General features: G+C 43.9%; 1 protein-coding gene across 2 annotated transcripts; it reads right to left on the bottom strand.

Moving 5' to 3' along the window:
- Positions 1-923: 923 nt before the first annotated feature.
- On the bottom strand, positions 924-17,495 carry TLDC2 (TBC/LysM-associated domain containing 2). Of its 2 annotated transcripts, none has more exons than XM_066626141.1 (6): positions 17,347-17,495; positions 10,382-10,546; positions 9,727-9,879; positions 7,494-7,589; positions 5,327-5,400; positions 924-2,997 (listed from the first exon to the last, which is right to left on the bottom strand). In XM_066626141.1, the coding sequence occupies exons 1-6, from the start codon at positions 17,377-17,379 to the stop codon at positions 2,862-2,864; spliced, it is 657 nt and encodes a 218-aa protein (XP_066482238.1). In that variant the 5' UTR covers positions 17,380-17,495; the 3' UTR covers positions 924-2,861. The 2 variants fall into 2 exon arrangements, with proteins under 2 accessions (XP_066482238.1, XP_066482239.1); XM_066626142.1 differs by lacking the exon at positions 17,347-17,495 and adding an exon at positions 17,196-17,247.
- Between the last annotated feature and the right edge of the window lie 812 nt (positions 17,496-18,307).

The raw sequence follows: 18,307 nt of genomic DNA on the forward strand, positions 1-18,307 counted from the left end.
CCCCACTGAGCCTTCCGCACCGCTTACAAGCAGTGGCGAAGGCTCCGTTCCCCCTTTGTTTTCTAAGGGGGAACAGAGGAGGTAGCTGCACAGAAGTAATTGCAGTGACAATGACGTCACCACAATTACTTCCGGGTCAGCAGTGGGGGGGGGTGAGAAGAGGGAGGCAAAAATGAGGGGTGAGGGGTGGAAAACGGGGGGTTGTCCCGGGCCCAGGGAGCCCCAGGAACGCCTCTGGCCTCATGGACTGTAATAAGGTATCCTGAAAAATATTTGCTGAAGGATATTCCTGACATATTTAAGCTGCTTCAGAGGGTATGTTTAACTCATAGGGTGTAGGTGTGTGGTAGAAAGAGTTTGAAAACATTTTGTAGCTTCTGCTAATGCATTAGGAAATTGAAGGGTGGTTTTTCAGTGATCAAGAACATATGTACTGCAACCTTTAAGCTGCTTAAAATCAGTTATTGTTCCGGGAAAAACTTGGAAAAAGTATTTGTGGAAGCATGCTTGAAACTTAGATGATTAACCATCTTTCCATGTAACTACAGGTTCCAAGGTTCTTGGTAGAGAGCCATGACAGATATATGTAGTGTAGTTATATATCCTTCCCCAAAGTAATCCTCCTTTATTTCACCCCTGTTTCTATATACAGTACTTAACATTTCCAAACTACTGCACACCACATTTCTTCATGTTCTCTCTCCCTGCTTCTCATTTCAGTTTACGCTATTTCACCCTTTGGAACCTTTTGAAATCTTAAGTATAGCAACAGCACAAAATATTTATTTGGCTATTTTACTCTGTCTGGGATTATAATATTGTTGGAATAGAAAAGCTCACTATGACAAAAACCTCTGAAGTGTACAATGCACAGGCAATTGGAGGTCCCAATCTGACTAGCCTCTGCTGAAACAATCTGAATGCATGTTCTACCATTTATTTTACATATTTAACAATACTCCCCCATTTCATAAGTATTACAGTATTCATATACTCACTAAAAGCATCGTGCTGATTTTTCAAATATTGTTCCAATAATATGTTAGACTGTAGTAGTATCGATACACAGCATTGCTACAGGACGTGTGCTGTTGCAGAGAAGATGAGCACTGCAATGCTCATGTATGGTCTCTAGAACCAGAACTAAAAGCCAAATGTAAGAGCTGATCTGCATGTGCACCTGCATTGCTCCATATCTTAGTTTGTAATTACAGTTGAACATGCTTCCATTGAAAAGTATGCCAAAGATGATGTGACATGAAAGCTCAGTCTGGTACACAATCTTCTCCAATTAGTTCACACAGGCACCAATATTGTTTTGATATTCAGGTATCAAACTATTGTATTGTATTGGCAACCTTCAGTCTCGAAAGACTATGGTATTGCGCTCTGAAAGGTGGTTCTGGCACAGCGTCTAGTGTGGCTGAAAAGGCCAATCCGGGAGTGACAATCCCTTCCACACCGGGAGCAAGTGCAGTCTGTCCCTGGTCTGTCTCCCTGGCTATGGGCCTTCCTTCTTTGCCTCTTAGCCTCAGACTGTTGGCAAAGTGTCTCTTCAAACTGGGAAAGGCCCAGGTATCAAAATTTGAAAGGTATCAAATTATGAAAGGTAAAAATTTGAAAGGTATCAAATTATGAGCATGCGAATGTGAACCTATCCCAAAACGACCAGGAAAAAGTAAGGGAAAAGTTTATCAAGTGGTAGGCATTGGTGTAGTGAATAACTTTTCACCAAGGATACTAGAGTGTGATTTAAGTACCAGGAGAAAGCAGAATATTTCCCCAAAAGAAGTGTCTATCTTGGACTGCTGAATCCCTCAGAATCTGTCTAAAAACTGCACATTTATTGTGCAAAACAAGAGTCATGTAGCAAGGTTGTATATAATAAGGAAATAATAGACTGGTTACTTATCAAACACCTTCTGTTGTATATGCAATACACTAATACAGACATTATTCCTGATCTGGGGGCAACCTTCTAAAAAAAAAAAAGAGAGAGAGACTTGGCAAACTTCCTATTCTGAAGTAGAATTGAATGTTGTTGGTAGACAACATTCAGGTTGTCAAGGCTGACTGTGGTAAGCAATCCCATGGCCACACCATCTAGGAAACACCATCCAAGGGATTTTTTGATGATGTGAGCAGAGGGCAGTAGTGCAGGAGGATGGCTCTATAGTTGTATAAATATATGGTTAGTTTGTTCTAAGAGATTCAGTGCTTCTGACAATTATACCAAAAGCATAAGCAGCAAGCATAAGTATTATGGGGAGGAGTACATTCCTGTGAAAATGGTTTCAAGGTTTTGACATTCTACTGTCCGTATGAAACAATTGCTTGATCTTCTACTCCTATTAGAGTCTTTGAGAGCCTCAGGACTCTGAGGAGAGCAAGAGGCTTCTTATAGCCGAGCCAGTAGCCAGAGCTACAGTTCTACAGGTACCAATAGCCAATAGTGGTCAATAGTGGAAATGTAAATTTACCTTCCCTGGTAAAAGTTGGCCAGTACTCAGTGTAACCTACCAACTTTTAAAGTGACCAAGGCTTTTGTTTTTGTGTGGATCACCATGTAGACCTGCCCCGGAATACATTATTAACCCAAAGGTCAAGCTCAAGTAACGAACCAAGGATTTTCTCTCTTTCAAGGGAGCTTTGAGGGACAGGCAGCATTGCAGTGGAAAAATAGTAGAGAATCACCAGGTCACCAATATCTTTCTTCCCTTCTCACCTGGGAGAGAGAGTCCACAGCAGATTTATGCTCATTTGAAGAGGATCTCAAGCTGCTTTAGAAAGACTACTGGTCAAAACCTGTTCTCATGGCACTAGAGAAGTTTGAGCAGGGGCAGGATTTGTTTTTTGAGGTGCTAATCCAGTGCCCAAACTTCCAAGTCTTGGATGAGAAACTCCTCTTTTGGAGACAATGCCTCATTGTTGAACGTCTCACAGGGGTGGCTTCCTCCATGGTTCAGGTCTCCATCTAACCACAATCCAAATTTCCCACTGTAAATGAGAGTAGAGACAGAATAGGGGATGAAAATTCTACAGCACCATAGGCCCAAGATCTCTAACGTTGAAGAATATCTTAGAGCAGGGGTGTCCAAAGTTTTTGGCAGGAGGGCCACATCGTCTCTCTGACACTGTCAGGGGCCAGCAGAAAACAAGAATTAATTTACATTTAAAATTTGAATAAATTTACATAAATGAATATATTAAAGATACTTATATGAATGGATGAAGGTATTGCAATAGCTCAAGGCCCATAAAAGGTCTTGCACAAAGCAAGGCTGGCCTTTCCTTTGCTGCTGCTACTGCATCACAGATGTGAAATAGCAAGCAGTGGAGGGAGCCATCACACGAGAGGTCAAACAGTTGCCCTCACGCTGAGAGCAGTTGCGTCGGGCCAGTGTGGGCTCCAAAAATCTCTGGAGGGCCAGAGGCTCATTGGAGACTGGGGGCTCCCTGAGGGCCGCATTGAGAGGCCTTGAGGGTCGCAAGTGGCCCCAGGGCCGGGGTTTGGGCACCCCTGTCTTAGAGCTTGAGTTGTATAGATCTGTTTGCTCTACAACAGTGCCCTTCAATCTTTTTTGTGCCACAACCCCAAAAAGCAAGCCAATATAGTGCAAGACTCGGGAGTGAGTCTCACCCCCCTCCCAGGAGCTGATCTGCCCACCACCATTTCCCCCACCTCTTGTGTCTTCACAACAACTCTGTGATGTAGCAGTTTGAGCAGGGCTGGCCTTAAGAGCTATGGAGCAAGAAAACAAGAAGAGGCTCTGCAGCATTATATCAATTTTGATAAGGCAGCACCATTAATGGATTGGATCCAAGCCCTCTCTTGCTCAGACTTTGAAAAGTTGCTGCAACCCCCCCCCCCAAAATGAGACTTTGCGACCCCACATGGGGTCACAACCCACTGGCTGAAGAACGCTACACTATAGCAAACAGTCTGCAGTTTTATCACTGCTGCATGCTTGCACACATTTGCTGTACACTACTGCCCAGTAGTCTGGATTATCAGGACTGTGGGGGAGCTTCTGGATGGATGGTGCTTCCTGCCAAGAGCTGAATTAGATGTGCGAGTTGTTTTTGTTTTTGCTTTCTTCGTATTCAGATTTCTTCCTGAAAGGCTTTACAATAAGAGCTGTGCTCCATCAGAGTAGAGGTTCTTCCTGTCTTAGTATCCTGCTTCTCACAGTGGCCAACCAGATCTATCCAGAAAACCCAGAAGCATGACCCCTTCAGTAGGTAGGTAAATGATCTTCTCCAGCTACTACTTCACAGCAACTAGTATTCAAAGGCTCATTCTCTCCGACCCTGGAGGTAGCATATAGCCATTGATAGATCTGTTATCCTTTGAATTTGTGAAATCCTTTTTAAAATCCATCTAAGCTAGTGGTCAGCAGGAGGGCTAGTGGCAACAAATTCTATATGCATTATGTGAAGAACTTCTTTTGTCTTTCCTGTCTTCCTGGTGCTGGGCATTGCTGTGATTTTACAGCAGCACAGTTGGTTTGTACTACTGGGCCCAATTTCTTTTTACATTTAAACACTAAGGATGTGTATGCTAATGGAAACTGGCCTTGGTCTTTCCCTGCAGCTTTTAATAATCTTTGTCCAACACCTGTGTATGTAACAGTTCACAGAAACTGAAAAGTGCAGTACTACCATAGAAGATAAATATGAAGTTCTCCTCCAGGTTAAATGATAATTATCACTCAAACTGGATACCTATTTTTGTGTCCAGTTAAAAAGCATGGAAAGCATCATCTGGCTTTATGTAGTTGTGGGGTCGATGGAGGAAAAGAATAAATGTGCTAGGAATCCATGCATCTGATCTAATGGAATTTAGAATTAGTAAGTGAGGCATATCTATTGGACACTGGTGCAATTAAAAGAGGCCTGGGTAGAATAATCAAAGAAGTTAACCGTGGCATAAGTTCTCAAAGTAGTCTCCCCATTACATATTTTTACTTCTACCCAGTGCTAAGCAGCCACACAAACAAACTGGAGCTCTGATGGGAGTAGTCTGTTAATCTGTAAGAATCTCACACTGGGAGTGAACACAACTCTGGGGACACAGAAACAAGGTGCTGCTGTTGTGGAGCCATCCTTTGTAGTTTGGTGAAGAATTGACAGTGTGGATTGGTTGTGAAATGCCCCACAAGCTCCAACAATGGTGGGAATTCATCTCTTTAAAAAAACTGAGTGTTCTTTGCTGGGTCTGCTGAGAACCTTGGCTCCACAAACCGTCGATGAGACAGTATGCAAAGGTAAATATCTGTTGTGCTTCCTCTTCCATCCCCTCCTGCTACCTTTCCCAGCTACACACCTGCCTCCACCAATTGCTAGTGAGTCCGCGTCTCCTTTCATGAAGAAAGTGTTTTTGCCAGTCCATTTAAATACCTAGGAAAACATGGGGGGGGGGGGGGGACATAGAGACAAACAATCACTAAAAGAACGGAGCGACTTGGGAATAAGTCACAGCTGTACTGCTACAGCAAACAATCATTACTTTGTGTTCCAGTGCTTGTTTGAAACTCAGTCCATTCCCATTCAATTAACTTGGAGGGCCCAGTGGAAAAGCATCTGCTTAACATGCAGAAAGCCCCAGGTTCTGTCCCTGGGAACGATCCTCATCTGAAATTCTGGACAATTGCTAGATGGCAGGAATGGACAAATCCAGTGTGACTTGACTTGAGAAGTCATGAGTCTCTGCCCCCCCCCGTGACTCAACTGAAAAAAGAGTCATAACAGGCATGTTCTGAGTTGCCAAGTCCCCTTTTTGTGACTCAAAAGAACTTGTGTCGAGCCACCCCCTTTAAAAACCCAGCCATGAAAAAAACAGGGCTGCTGCAGAGATGTGTGTGGGAATTCACTTTAAACACTTCCCTGCTATCCCATCCCATCCGTATACAGGGCAGGAGAGGTAGGATGGACTGCGTGAGAGCAGGGACAGAAGCGGCAAGAGGGCTATGTGCAACAGCTGCAAGACTTACCAGGACGATCCAATTCTTGGCAACTCCAATTAAAAGTAGTCTCATTGCTGCTGGTCATTCACTGAGGCTCCCTTCTCCCAAGTAACAATGGAGCTCTCAGCAGCCATGCAATTGGAAAGCATGATTGCTATGAACTACCTCTCCAAACCCCCCCCCACCTCCTTCCCTCCAGGTTTCTCCAGTCAATCATAAGGCAAGAACCTCTTGGGCTCTTCCTCCTGCCCTACCTCAGCCAAAGAAAATATCAGAATGCCTATCTGCATCCAGTTCTTTCAGAGATGGGCAAAAGAGCCTGTTCCTGATTCTGTCCCCTCCCTGGGCTTCTCCAGCCAATCATAAGGTACGAACCCCCTTGGCTCCTTCTGCCCTACCTCAACCAATGAAAATACCAGAACGCCCATCCTTTGTCCAGTGAGCATTGGTTCCTTCCTTTCTGTCAGAAATGGGCAAGAGAGCCCACTCCTGCCTCCCTCTCTCCTGCTCGGATGCAAAAGCAAATATTAACCCTTTCCTGTCTCCTGGCTGGAACACACCCGGTCTGAATGATGGCCCCACAAGTTTTTTCACGCTGCAAAAAAAGTAAGCAAGCACACCCAGACGCAGACAGATGCAGGTCTGCATGCATGGGGATGAGTGCGGAGTCAAGGGGCCCTTGACTGTTTTGCTGAGTCTTCCATGCACGCAACTTGGGTGTCCATGAGTCAGCAAAAAACATGCATTTTCATGACTCTGAGTTCCTATCCCTGCTAGATGCACCAATGATTTGACTTTGGTATAAGTCAATGTCCTATGTTCCTATGACAGGAACATATTGAACACTGCACTAGTATGCCTTAACACACAAATTCCTGTAGACTTGTCAAATATGGACTGAGGTCATTTCTGGTTGTATCTATGTCTTGCTTAAGATTGTGGTCTTACTCCTAAGTCAAAGAGGAAGGCATATCCAACTCTTTCTGTGATTGATATTTAACTGTTTCAATCACAATTTTTAAGTGCAGTATATAGTAGAACAGGGCTGGTTGAACCCCGGCCTGAGGGCTGGATCCAGGGTTTGGCCAAATTTTTTCCTCCCATGACTGGCACCTTTAGTTCTGGAGCACTGTGGGACTTCAAGTCCACAGATTGGGATGACACGACACTCCAGCCAGTCACATTTTCACAGAAATCTGGGCGTAATGCCCCCTGGGGCATTGCACCATAGATGCAACTGGGGCATCGCATCATTCTGATCTGGGAACATGAAGTCCTGTGGCGTTCCAAAACTAAATGTGGCGGTTGTGCCAGGGATCTTATTCCCAGTGCGCAGTGGGCACAACTTTGAGAGCCGCTGTAGTAGAACAATAATTGCCAAATGGTGGATTGGACCTTAATTGTGGATCATTGTGCATGGGTCACTTTTCAGCCATGACTATAGCAGACAAGATGTATACAACTCTATTAATAACATGCATGCGTGCATGCAGAACCCCTGTATTTGAAGAATATATCTTTAGTCACCTTCAATTGTGGCATGAAAGAGAAGAGAAATGTTTCTCCATTGCCATAGAAGCAGCTGCTGACGTGGATGGCTGTAGAAGAAAAGGCCCCAAATATCTGAAAAGGATGCAGAAGAGCAAGATGTTACAAGGCAGACGGGCTGCTTGGAGAGTGAACTACTCGTGCTTGAGTTTCTACTCATTCTGTTGCTATTGGAACTGTTGCCTTTGGCAGAGGTGCCAAGTCCTTTCAAAAACCAAGGGTTCTTTCCTACAATAAAGTTCCATATCCTTCCTAGGTAAGCTTCCTAGGATTTCAAGCTGGACCTACACATTGTATCTGGAGTTCTTTGACTACTGCTCATAATAGTACAGAATTTGTTCCTCCAAAATATTGTGGCTATATGAAAATCTCAAGGTCTGAGGAACGATTCTCCTCTCTCTGCTTAATCCTAAACTAGATGTGACATTGAAGTAAATTGTGATCTAATTTAGAGCTTTACTTTCACTTTACCAGCTGCAAAGAGACTCTTCAACAAAGATTTGTCATTAATACAGGATAAGATTTTGCACTTTGCTGTGTCTAGCAGAAATTATGCACTTGTTTACAAAGGCTGTAGAATCCCTGATGAAGAATTTTAATTATGCTTGGCCAGGATTCTTATTTTACTTATTTGAATACAAAATACACAGACCAACAGTGCATACATGCTAGGGATTCCAGCATGTTCCAGGACTGTGTTGTTTGGAACTTTGTACTGCCAGGTGATGCCAAGAATGCGTCGGAGGCAGCGCATGTGGAAAGCGTTCAGTTTCCTCTCCTGTTGTGAGCAAAGAGTCCATGACTCGCTGCAGTACAGAAGCGTACTCAGGACGCAAGCTCTGTAGACCTGGCTCTTGGTATGTTCTGTCAGCTTCTTGTTGAACCAGACTCTCTTTGTGAGTCTGGAAAACGTGGTGGCTGCTTTACCAATGCGTTTGTTTAGCTCGGTATCGAGAGAAAGAGTGTCAGAGATTGTTGAGCCAAGGTACACAAAGTCATGGACAACCTCCAGTTCATGTGCAGAGATTGTAATGCAGGGAGGTGAGTCCACATCCTGAACCATGACCTGTGTTTTCTTCAGGCTGATCGTCAGTCCAAAATCTTGGCAGGCCTTGCTAAAATGATCCATGAGCTGCTGGAGATCTTTGGCAGAGTGGGTAGTGACAGCTGCATCGTCGGCAAAGAGGAAGTCACGCAGACATTTCAGCTGGACTTTGGCCTTTGCTCTCAGTCTGGACAGGTTGAAGAGCTTTCCGTCAGAGACGCCTGCGTTGGCTCGGTCATGTCGTGAGAATGGATGATGGCCGGATCCCAAAGGATCTCCTCTATGGAGAACTCGTGCAAGGAAAGCGCCCTACACGTAGACCACAGCTGCGATACAAGGACATCTGCAAGAGGGATCTGAAGGCCTTAGGAGTGGACCTCAACAAGTGGGAAACCCTGGCCTCTGAACGGCCTTCTTGGAGGCAGGCTGTGCAGCATGGCCTTTCCCAGTTTGAAGAGACACTTGGCCAACAGTCTGAGGCAAAGAGGCAAAGAAGGAAGGCCCGTAGCCAGGGAGACAGACCAGGAACAGACTGCACTTGTTCCCAGTGTGGAAGGGATTGTCACTCCCGAATTGGCCTTTTCAGCCACACTAGACGATGTTCCAAAACCACCTTTCAGAGCGCGATACCATAGTCTCTCGAGACTGAAGGTTGCCAACAACACAGACCAAAACCGCTCATGTGCTGGGGTGCAACTTATGTATCTCAGAGGGTCCTTCCATTAGGTGCATAGAAGTGCCATAGATTAAGTCAAACATTTGGTCCCACTAAGTCAGTACTTTATACTGTGCTCTGACTGGCAACAGGTATCCAGAAAGGGGTCTTTACCATCCATATCTGGAAAGGCTGGGAATTGAAACTGGAACCTTCTGCATGCAAAGCAGTGTATTGAGCTATGATCCCAGTACTGCCAGCTTGTTTTCTGCATACCTTTGCACTATTTTATATTTTTCATCTAATAACTTTACTCCGGGTTTGGAAATAGACACGTGTCAATGCCGAGACATTAATTTAATGTCCGTTTTAGCTATCCTTGACAAAGGATAGCTTTGGAGAGGAGAAAGGATCAGTGGTAGCCACATTGTAGTAAGGAAAAATTTCCACAAGAGCCCAAGAACTAACAAGTTATGGTTTGCTTTCCTTTGAGGGTCATGAACTCTACTTACCTGGCCATCTGTATCTTTGATAACCAACAGCACAGGAGAGGCAACGTCATTCATGCTTCTGTACATGTTCTTCAGGCTAAATCCATCCCTTGCAGTACCATAAATGAGGTTCCATGGGTGTCCAGTCACTCTCAAAGGAAGGTGTGGGGCAAGCTAAGGAAGACCACACAAATATATATGAGTTCAGTTCTTACTCCCTCAGCAACCTCTCTACTTCTTAGACCTCCTCCATTGTACATACAGTATTTGTCCCAACTTATTTCTCCTGCTCATCACTATCTGCTCTGCTATGGTATCCAAGCTGCATCCAAGATTGCCCCAGTTATTGGAACCCCTCACACTCTTGCCAGCTCCTGGATGCGGTCTTGCCAGAAGTGATCTTAACCCCTTGGTGAAGAATGCTTTCGTCCTGCTAGAAATGTACCTATTTGGGGTATTACAGGTAAGAATGACTCAACAGAACATATACTAGGTAAGGAAAATTTTGGGCAGTGATATATGAGGACAAGGGTTTCACTTGTAAAGGAGTATCTTTGACAACAGTAGTAACACACATTGAACAGAAATGCTAATGTTCCAGGTGAAGGCATTCCTAGTTAGATGCAGTTCTTCAAGGGGCAACAGTGAAACTGAAGAACTACACTGTGAAACTCACTTTCTGGATTTCTTCTAAGTGCATGATGTTGCTCTCTCCATTCAGTACAGGCTCATGAAAGTCTTCTGTGAATACGTCTGGGATGTCTGTGCCTGTCCAGTTGTGGCTCTCCTGTTCATCCGTCTCCTCAGGCTCCAGAGACAGGGTTTCCTCCAGGAGACTGGGCTGGAAAAAGGACAGGCATTGTTTAAAGGGGAAGCAATAATACAACTACTGAGTTTTCCTGCTTTGTCCACATAATATTTCCCGTTAGTGCAAAGCATGGTGCTGGGAATGCCCCTTCATGCAAACAGCATGGAAAATCATGCCTGGGATTTCTATATTTATTTATATCCCATCTTTTTTCTGTCATGGAATTTAAGACAGCTTGGGGTTGCCAGGCAGTGCTGGGAAGGATACTCTTCAGAGAGAATGATAAAGGTAAAAAATAAATGAAGCAAAGTAAAATATTTTTTACTAGAGTAAAGTAAAATACCGAAATGAGCAGTAGTTGAGTTCAAAGCAGTATTTTAACATCAGGAGTATATGTTATAGTTTAGTACAGTAGTTCTCACACATTTACCACAGGACCCACTTTTTAGAATGAGAATCTGTCAGGACCCACTGGAAGTGATTTCATGATTGGAAGGTGACATCATCAAGCAGGAAAATTTTTAACAATCCTAGGCTGCAATCCTACCCACACTTACACAGGAGTAAGTCTCATTTACTAACATTGTTCAAAGAATATAGACAGTAGCTTGTTAAAGGTATAGATCTGTAACATTTCCCCAAATGCTGTTCACATGTCCTGGTAACATTGAGTCTAATATATTAAAAATAAAATATTGAAATGAATGGGGAGCCACCTGAAATTGGCTCGCGACCCACCTAGTAGGTCCTGACCCACAGTTTGAGAAACACTGGTGTAGTGAATCAGGATGAGCTCTACTTATCTTTTGCTCCAATAAGCCTCAGTTCTCTCATAACAGGGGAGAACAAAATGTCTTTAATGATTCATTTAAATCACCATCTGTGCATCTTTGGGGCAGGTCTGTTTGTTTCTCAGGCTATCAGGAACCACCTTAGCAGTGTTAGCAATTTTCTGGAACACGCTGCCAGCAGCAACTGACTATGAAATCTAGAGCAGGGTTTCTCAAACTTGGTGGGTCGCAACCTGATTGTTGGTAGGTTGCAAAGCTTTACTGATAAGCTGATAGCTAAGGTAAATGCATGGAGCCCCATGGAAAGTAAAACTGAACCATCTCTCACATTTACTAGTGAATAGGTGAACTTGCTTTAGTCCAGGGGTGGGCAAACTTTCAACTTTAGGGATTCTGGACCTTTAGCAATTGTGTAGGAGAGAGAATTTCGGCAGATGCAGCAGTCACAGAGGAAAAGCTGCATCTGCTTAAATTGTCTCTCCTACACAATCACTAAAGATCCAGAATCCCTAAAGTTGAAAGTTTGTCCACCCCTGCTTTAGTCCTTTGGAAAGGGCAGGCTGAGAAGAATCCAGTGACACCAGAATGATCACAATCCAATGAACGCAGCCCCCCCCCCCAGACACCTGAGAAGTAAGTCCCCCTCTCCAAGCTGATGAATGCATTGGGCCCTATGGAAAGCAAAACTAACACTCCAATCCTATCCATGTCTGCTCAGAAGTCCCATTATAGTCAATGAGGCTTACCCCTGGTAAGTGTGGGTAGGATTGCCGCCTAACCTACATGTTCATGTTTACTCATGAGTAAGCAAACATGCCTTGGCTGGTGGTCAGGTCAGGCAAAGAGGAATGCAAGCCACCAGAATGGTTCCAATCTAATGAAAGAGGAGCTCAACAAATGCTCCAGAAGGCAGCCCCCTCCCCCATTAAAAAAGATTAAACAGATGCTTCAGCTGGTAAGGTGATTTTTTCTTTCTTTTTTAGACTTGTAAGGGTAGGTGGATCCTGATAGTGATATGGTTTAAATATAAGAACTTAAGTTGAACTGGGCACTGGGTAGGGCTGAAAATCTTAGTGATGTGTGTGTATGGAGGGGGTGTTATTGCAGGCAGGATACAAAGAAAATTCACTTGGTGGAACAGGGCTGGCTTCCCCTTATTTAATTATTTGTTTTACTTTAATTATTTATTTTAATTAGCTTGATGATGTCTCTTCTGGCCATGACATCACTTCTGGTGGGTCCCAGACAGATTGTCATTCTAAAAACTGAGTCCCAGTGCTAAAAGTTTCAGAACCACTGGTCATTGATTCTGCTAATTAAAAGACTCCATTGTGAATGCGAGGTGGCTGCACAATTCATTCCTTATTGATTCAATTCTGAAAATGAGATTTTCATTCTGGTGTATTAAGACTCCTGCCTAGCCTTACTGTAGTCCAAGGCATGGTCTAAGACAGGGCTGCCCAAACCCTGGCCTGGGGGCCATTTGTGGCCCTCAGGAACCCCCAGTCTGGCCCACGGTAGCCCCCAGTCTCCAATAAGCCTCTGGCCCTCCAGAGACTTGCTGGAGCCTGTGCTGGGCTGACACAACTGCTCTCAGCATAGGGTGACTGTTCGACCTCTCACATGAGCTGTGGGCCAAGGGCTCCCTCCACTGCTTGCTATTTCACACCTGTGAAAGCATCATCATCATCAAAGGAACCATCAGCCTTGCTTTGTGCAAGGCCTTTTATAGACCTTGAGCTATTGCGAGACCTTCATTTTTTCATATGAGTTCCATCTCTAATATATTCATTTACATAAATGTATGTAAATTTATTCAAATTTTAAATGTAAATTAATTCTTTTCCCCCCCAACACACTGTCAGAGAGATGATTTGGCCCTCCTGCAAAAATGTTTGGACACCCCTAGTCTAACAATGTGATATAGTCATCTTGCTTAAGCTAAGCAGATCAAAGTCTGGTCAGTGTCTAGATGGATGACCACTTGGGAACCACTTATAAGCTATCTATATAAGCCACGAATGTTTCCTTACCCTGAGGAGGCCTCAACATGCCAAAATGCCCCTGTGGGATATGACCGAAGCCGCATTGGCCCCGTTGCATCGCTGTGCATGGCGTTGGGTAGGATTGGGCTGTCCAACTACCAAAGAGATAGGAAAGTTTGTGGTGGGGTATGCATATGAGAAATCCTGTCTGAATATTACTTCAGCCCGAGTAAGGGGTGTTGCAGTGACAAAATCCATAATGACCAGAATCAGTATGGCTCTTTCTCCTCTGCTTCTCCTTCTACTGAAACTATAGGACTTCCACTTCCTAAATTCCAACCTGGCTGTGATGGTAGCATTTAGTCCTGCAGAAACCCTACTTATACTTTCTTGCTATCTCCCTTTATAATGAAAGTTGTCACCTATCTGAGTAAAAAAAGCAAGGTTGTGGGAAAATTGCATGGAGCCACTTTACGTGTATGAACGTTGCATAATATCCACAAAAAGCTTTAAAACACACATTGAAGGCAGTGGTGACCTGGTGAATGCTCCTTCACTCAAACAGCATGGAAGATCATGCCTGGGATTTCTATATTTATTTATATCCCACCTTTTTTCTATCTTAGAATTTAAGACAGCTTGGGGTTCCTGGCTGGTCACACAGTCAGAGCCAGATCTGCTTAGCTTCAGCAAGGTGGCTCAATCATGTGTCTTAATCCCCATGCCCTGACTGGTTGTCAACCTGGTTACTCTTTAGATCTGGCTCAGGGGGTGACCTCTAGGGTCTAGTTCAGTAGCCTTAGAATCTCCTTTGCCAAGCATCTCTGGGTATGTAGCAGTTTGAGGAAAGTAACATCTAATCTGATGTGCCCACACTAGTAGTTACCGCTTCCTGACAATGACCTGCTTGATTTAATTGGGGCACAATTTATCCATGTTGGCATCCTTCAGTCTCGGAAGACTATGGTATCGCACTCTGAATAGTGGTTCTGGAACAGTGTCCTCTCCAGTGCGCGAAGCCTGAGTAAGGTAGATATGGAGGATAGACTGTTACCCATGCAGCAAATCCCCCCTCTCCACGTCGCTGAAATGGTCCAATGGAAAGGCAGAAGCCAATATGGTTCAGCAAATTGTGTCAATCCCTATTTGACCTTATACAATTGTTTAGTAGGAATTTTGTTGGCAGGACTGACTTTGGAGTGTTGTGCAAGGGACAGGAGCCCAGCATAGTGCTCAGCTCTTCACTAAGTTTTTATGTTCCAAAATACTGCTCTAACCTTGTTGTAGGGTATATCAGAAAGCCATTTCCAAGATAGTACCTTATGGCCACAGAACTAAATAAAGCTTTCCTGTCTCACAAGCATATCTCTTATTTCAGCTGTTGCTGCTGGAAAGTAAACTAGCAAGGTTCTTCTTAGGTAGTGGAATAGCGGTACATTTTGAAGTGCAGGAGGGGCTCATTACATTCCCCTGTAAAAGGCATGATCCAATTTTATAAAAATCTACTATACGTTCCTTCATTAGAGTGCTTTCTTCTTCAGTCAGTTATTTTCTACTTTGAAACTTATTGAGCAATATCTTTAAATGAAGTATATTTCATCCCAATCTCATGGTGTGGGTTTAAAGCAAATAAAAATTGAAATTAAACTTGAAATTGGAATTTTAAAAATCCTAGGTGAACATAAAATATTCTACATACCATATTGTATAGTATAAATACTATACAATATACTATATGTGTTTACTAAGAGGTCACTTACTTCCACCACCTCTGTCTTCTGGGGCCCCTCATCTAATACAATGAAGTAAACAAGTCACCATTCCTCTCCCTGGGAGCATGAGCCAGTTTTCTCCCATCCATTTGCATCTCTTCCTTTCCTCCCTCCCTGTTCTGGCTGCCCGCCCACCCACCCTCCCACACCTAGGACAATGAAGATGGCACTTATGCCCTTAGGCAGATTTCTCAGTGTGCTTCCTGCTGAGCATGATGCTTCTTCTCAGCTCAGGTCCTTTTAACCCATTTCTGCTCAGCCCACAGGTGTACACATTTGATCCCTGTTGCATATATGCAACATTGGGCAGAAATGGCTTAAACAAGTTTCAGAGGGAGCACCTCGTATATTTGCATGTAAATGCACATGCATAACACAAAATGTTGGTGAGCTGCTTCCATTCTACCTCACTCATAACCCCTGTTGATGCAGTAGATCTTGCTAAGTATGTTTGAGCTGAAGTACTAAGTACTGCGAGATTAAACACAAGGCTTAAAGATAGTGAACTGTCATGACCAGTCTATTAATATGCTCTGCTTTAGCAACCATTGCAGGACAAGCTCTGGAATGAATGAAAACAGCAAGTGGAGGATAGCATTCTGCTGTCATATGATAGCTGGACTGGAGTTGGGGGGACAGTTCCTGGGAATGATATTTGGTGACCCTTTGATAAGAATACCTCAAGATAACTCTAACATTGGAAGACATGGAGGTGAAGCTTATTCTGGATGGTTAACGTTTATGTTAACGCAATACAGCATTTGTTTTATGGAAAGTAATTATACATATGCGGCATTGACAAAAAGAAAAATTAAAATGCAGAACCCATTTCATGCAAATTGTGCATGAAGAAAAGCAGAATTTTTTAACTTGCAATTAGATACACTCAGGCTCATTTCACAAAATTCCTTCAGCTTTTGCTACCCTTGGAGAAGGAAGTAGTTATGCCTTCTCCTGATGCTTCATACCCTGGTCCCTCAACTCAGCTCCATGTCAACCTTCTAATATGGATTTCTTTCATATAGCCTGGTCCATTGAGACAATTCTTTTCAATAACAATAGGATTTTTAAAAATTATAAAAACAACAGTAAAAAAATCAGGAGAGCAGCAGTTAATTAAATAGCTGCTAGAATCAACACATTCCCAGAGAGGAGGGTTTTCACTGCTTGCTTAAAAGCAGAGAAAGAAGGGGCTTGGCAGATATCCTTGCGGAGTTCCATTAATGAAGTTCCACCAGGCATTGCCCATATACTTTCAATCCAATTTTCTTAGCCATAAGGACCCAGAACTTGCTTTTTTAAAAAAGCTGAGGTTCTCAGAGTGATGAATTCTAATGTCCCATAGTACATTATGCATTTACACAGAATTTACACAGCCATTCTTATTGTCGACTGTTAGTGGCAACATGATAGAAGTAGCTAAAGATGCTGGATGGTATGGTGTCAGCAAAACCTATTTCAGATATTTGCCATAATGCACACAATCATTTCCGAGCCAGCAATGAAGTTGTTACTTTTGTTTTTTATCCCAACTCACCGTCAAGGAGCTCAGGGTAGCATACAAGGTTCTTCCCACCCACCAAGTTAGTCTTTCAACAGCTCTCTGAGGTAGGTTACACAGAGTGTGGGACTGGCCCACGTCCTGCCAGAGTGAGCTTCCTGGATGAGTGGGTTTCAAATGCCAGGTGACCACTACTCTCCCATAACACCAGGACTGTAAACAGAGAGCCAGCCACCTGCTCGTACTTTAACAGGCCATGAGTGAGTGGGAGAGGGATGCTTCGTTCTGCATAGAAAGTGATGTGGTGAGTCGGTGTGGTTGAACATACAGCAGCTTGTCATGTGCCGTGTCACAAATCATTACCCAGCAGTGAATTTACTCAATAAATAATCGTTAATTGATTGTGCAGTAATTATCTTTTGGAATGAGGTCAGATTCTGCCACCCAGATCGCTGCTTCCTCTTTCGATTTAGATTGTGCAGATTCTGACATAGTGCTTTGTGTGTGTGTGTGAGTGTGTTAATCCAAGCTGTTAGGTTTAGATCAATTGTTCATATTTCAGAGCTTCTGAAACCCTGAAGGATTGTCTCTTCAACTATTTCTTTGTACACTAGGAATATTATTTAGACCTACCAGCCCCCATGCACAGTGGTAATGCATTTCAACGATGCTGGACAGCTTGTGAATGGAACAAATGGTGAGTGAGTAAACCAGTGCACTGTGTTCACTTTATAACACTCCCTTCCCTCCTGCCCACCCCAAATGCATGCACAGCGACACCTACCAGAAGAGTGTAGCGGCAGCGTGGGGTCTTCATCGTGTCTGCAGTTGTCCAAGGCAGGGTTAGAAAAGTGCTTTCCTGGCAGCGAGGCAAGTAGGGGAGTGGAGAGCAGGTGTCTGCCAACAGCCTGTTGGGAACACTTCCCTACCAACGGAGTGAACTTTATTCCTTCTCTGCAAGCAAGTGCTCTCTCATTGCTCTACAGCTGCTATCACCTGAAATGCACAAGGAAACGGCTGCTACTCAGAAATCTGTCTAGCTGTACTCTACCTGTATTCTATAGCTACAGGCATGTGAGTCCCAGGGTGGGGAAGGTGGCCTAAACCACCTCTTGAGACAGTCAGGCCGTGAGGGGCCACGAACATTCTACTGATCAGACCTGGTTTCCAGTAGGGAGGTGGCTGTTGTTTTGTGCGAAAACAGGCAGGAAAAGAAACAGATGATTGCAGAGAACTTAAAGAAAGAAGGAAAACCAAGACTAGGTTGAAGGATTACGAGAGATGTACAGTAATTTTCTGTCTTTCAAGCTGGGATTCCTCCTCATTATTGGGAGCGTGGATGAGGATGGTGCAGAGGTTGATGAACATGAACCAACTGCAAATATGGGAAGTGAAGAAGGCTCTCTGGTTTGGACCATTCCACTTCTGATGAAATTGCTCTGTTAAGAAAAATATGCCCCATTCCAGTATTTACCCCAGGAATACCCAGCCGGCTGCACTCCAGATTGATCTTGTCTCCTGAAGGCAAGGGATGTGACTTATTGACTCAAAGAGGTGTAGCTACTGTGTATGCATGAGGCTGCATGGTAACATGCAAATGACTGTGCTTTATGAGTCACAGGGATAGCTCTCTTCTGGGATCAAGGCATGGGAGGTGGTTTGTAAGCCCACTTCCCTAAAACTCACCTGGAGCCCAAGCTTATCTTCTGGATAACCACAAGATCCACCAGCATATCCTGCAGTCT

Source organism: Tiliqua scincoides, chromosome 4 (assembly GCF_035046505.1).
Source record: "Tiliqua scincoides isolate rTilSci1 chromosome 4, rTilSci1.hap2, whole genome shotgun sequence".
NCBI lineage: Eukaryota > Metazoa > Chordata > Lepidosauria > Squamata > Scincidae > Tiliqua > Tiliqua scincoides.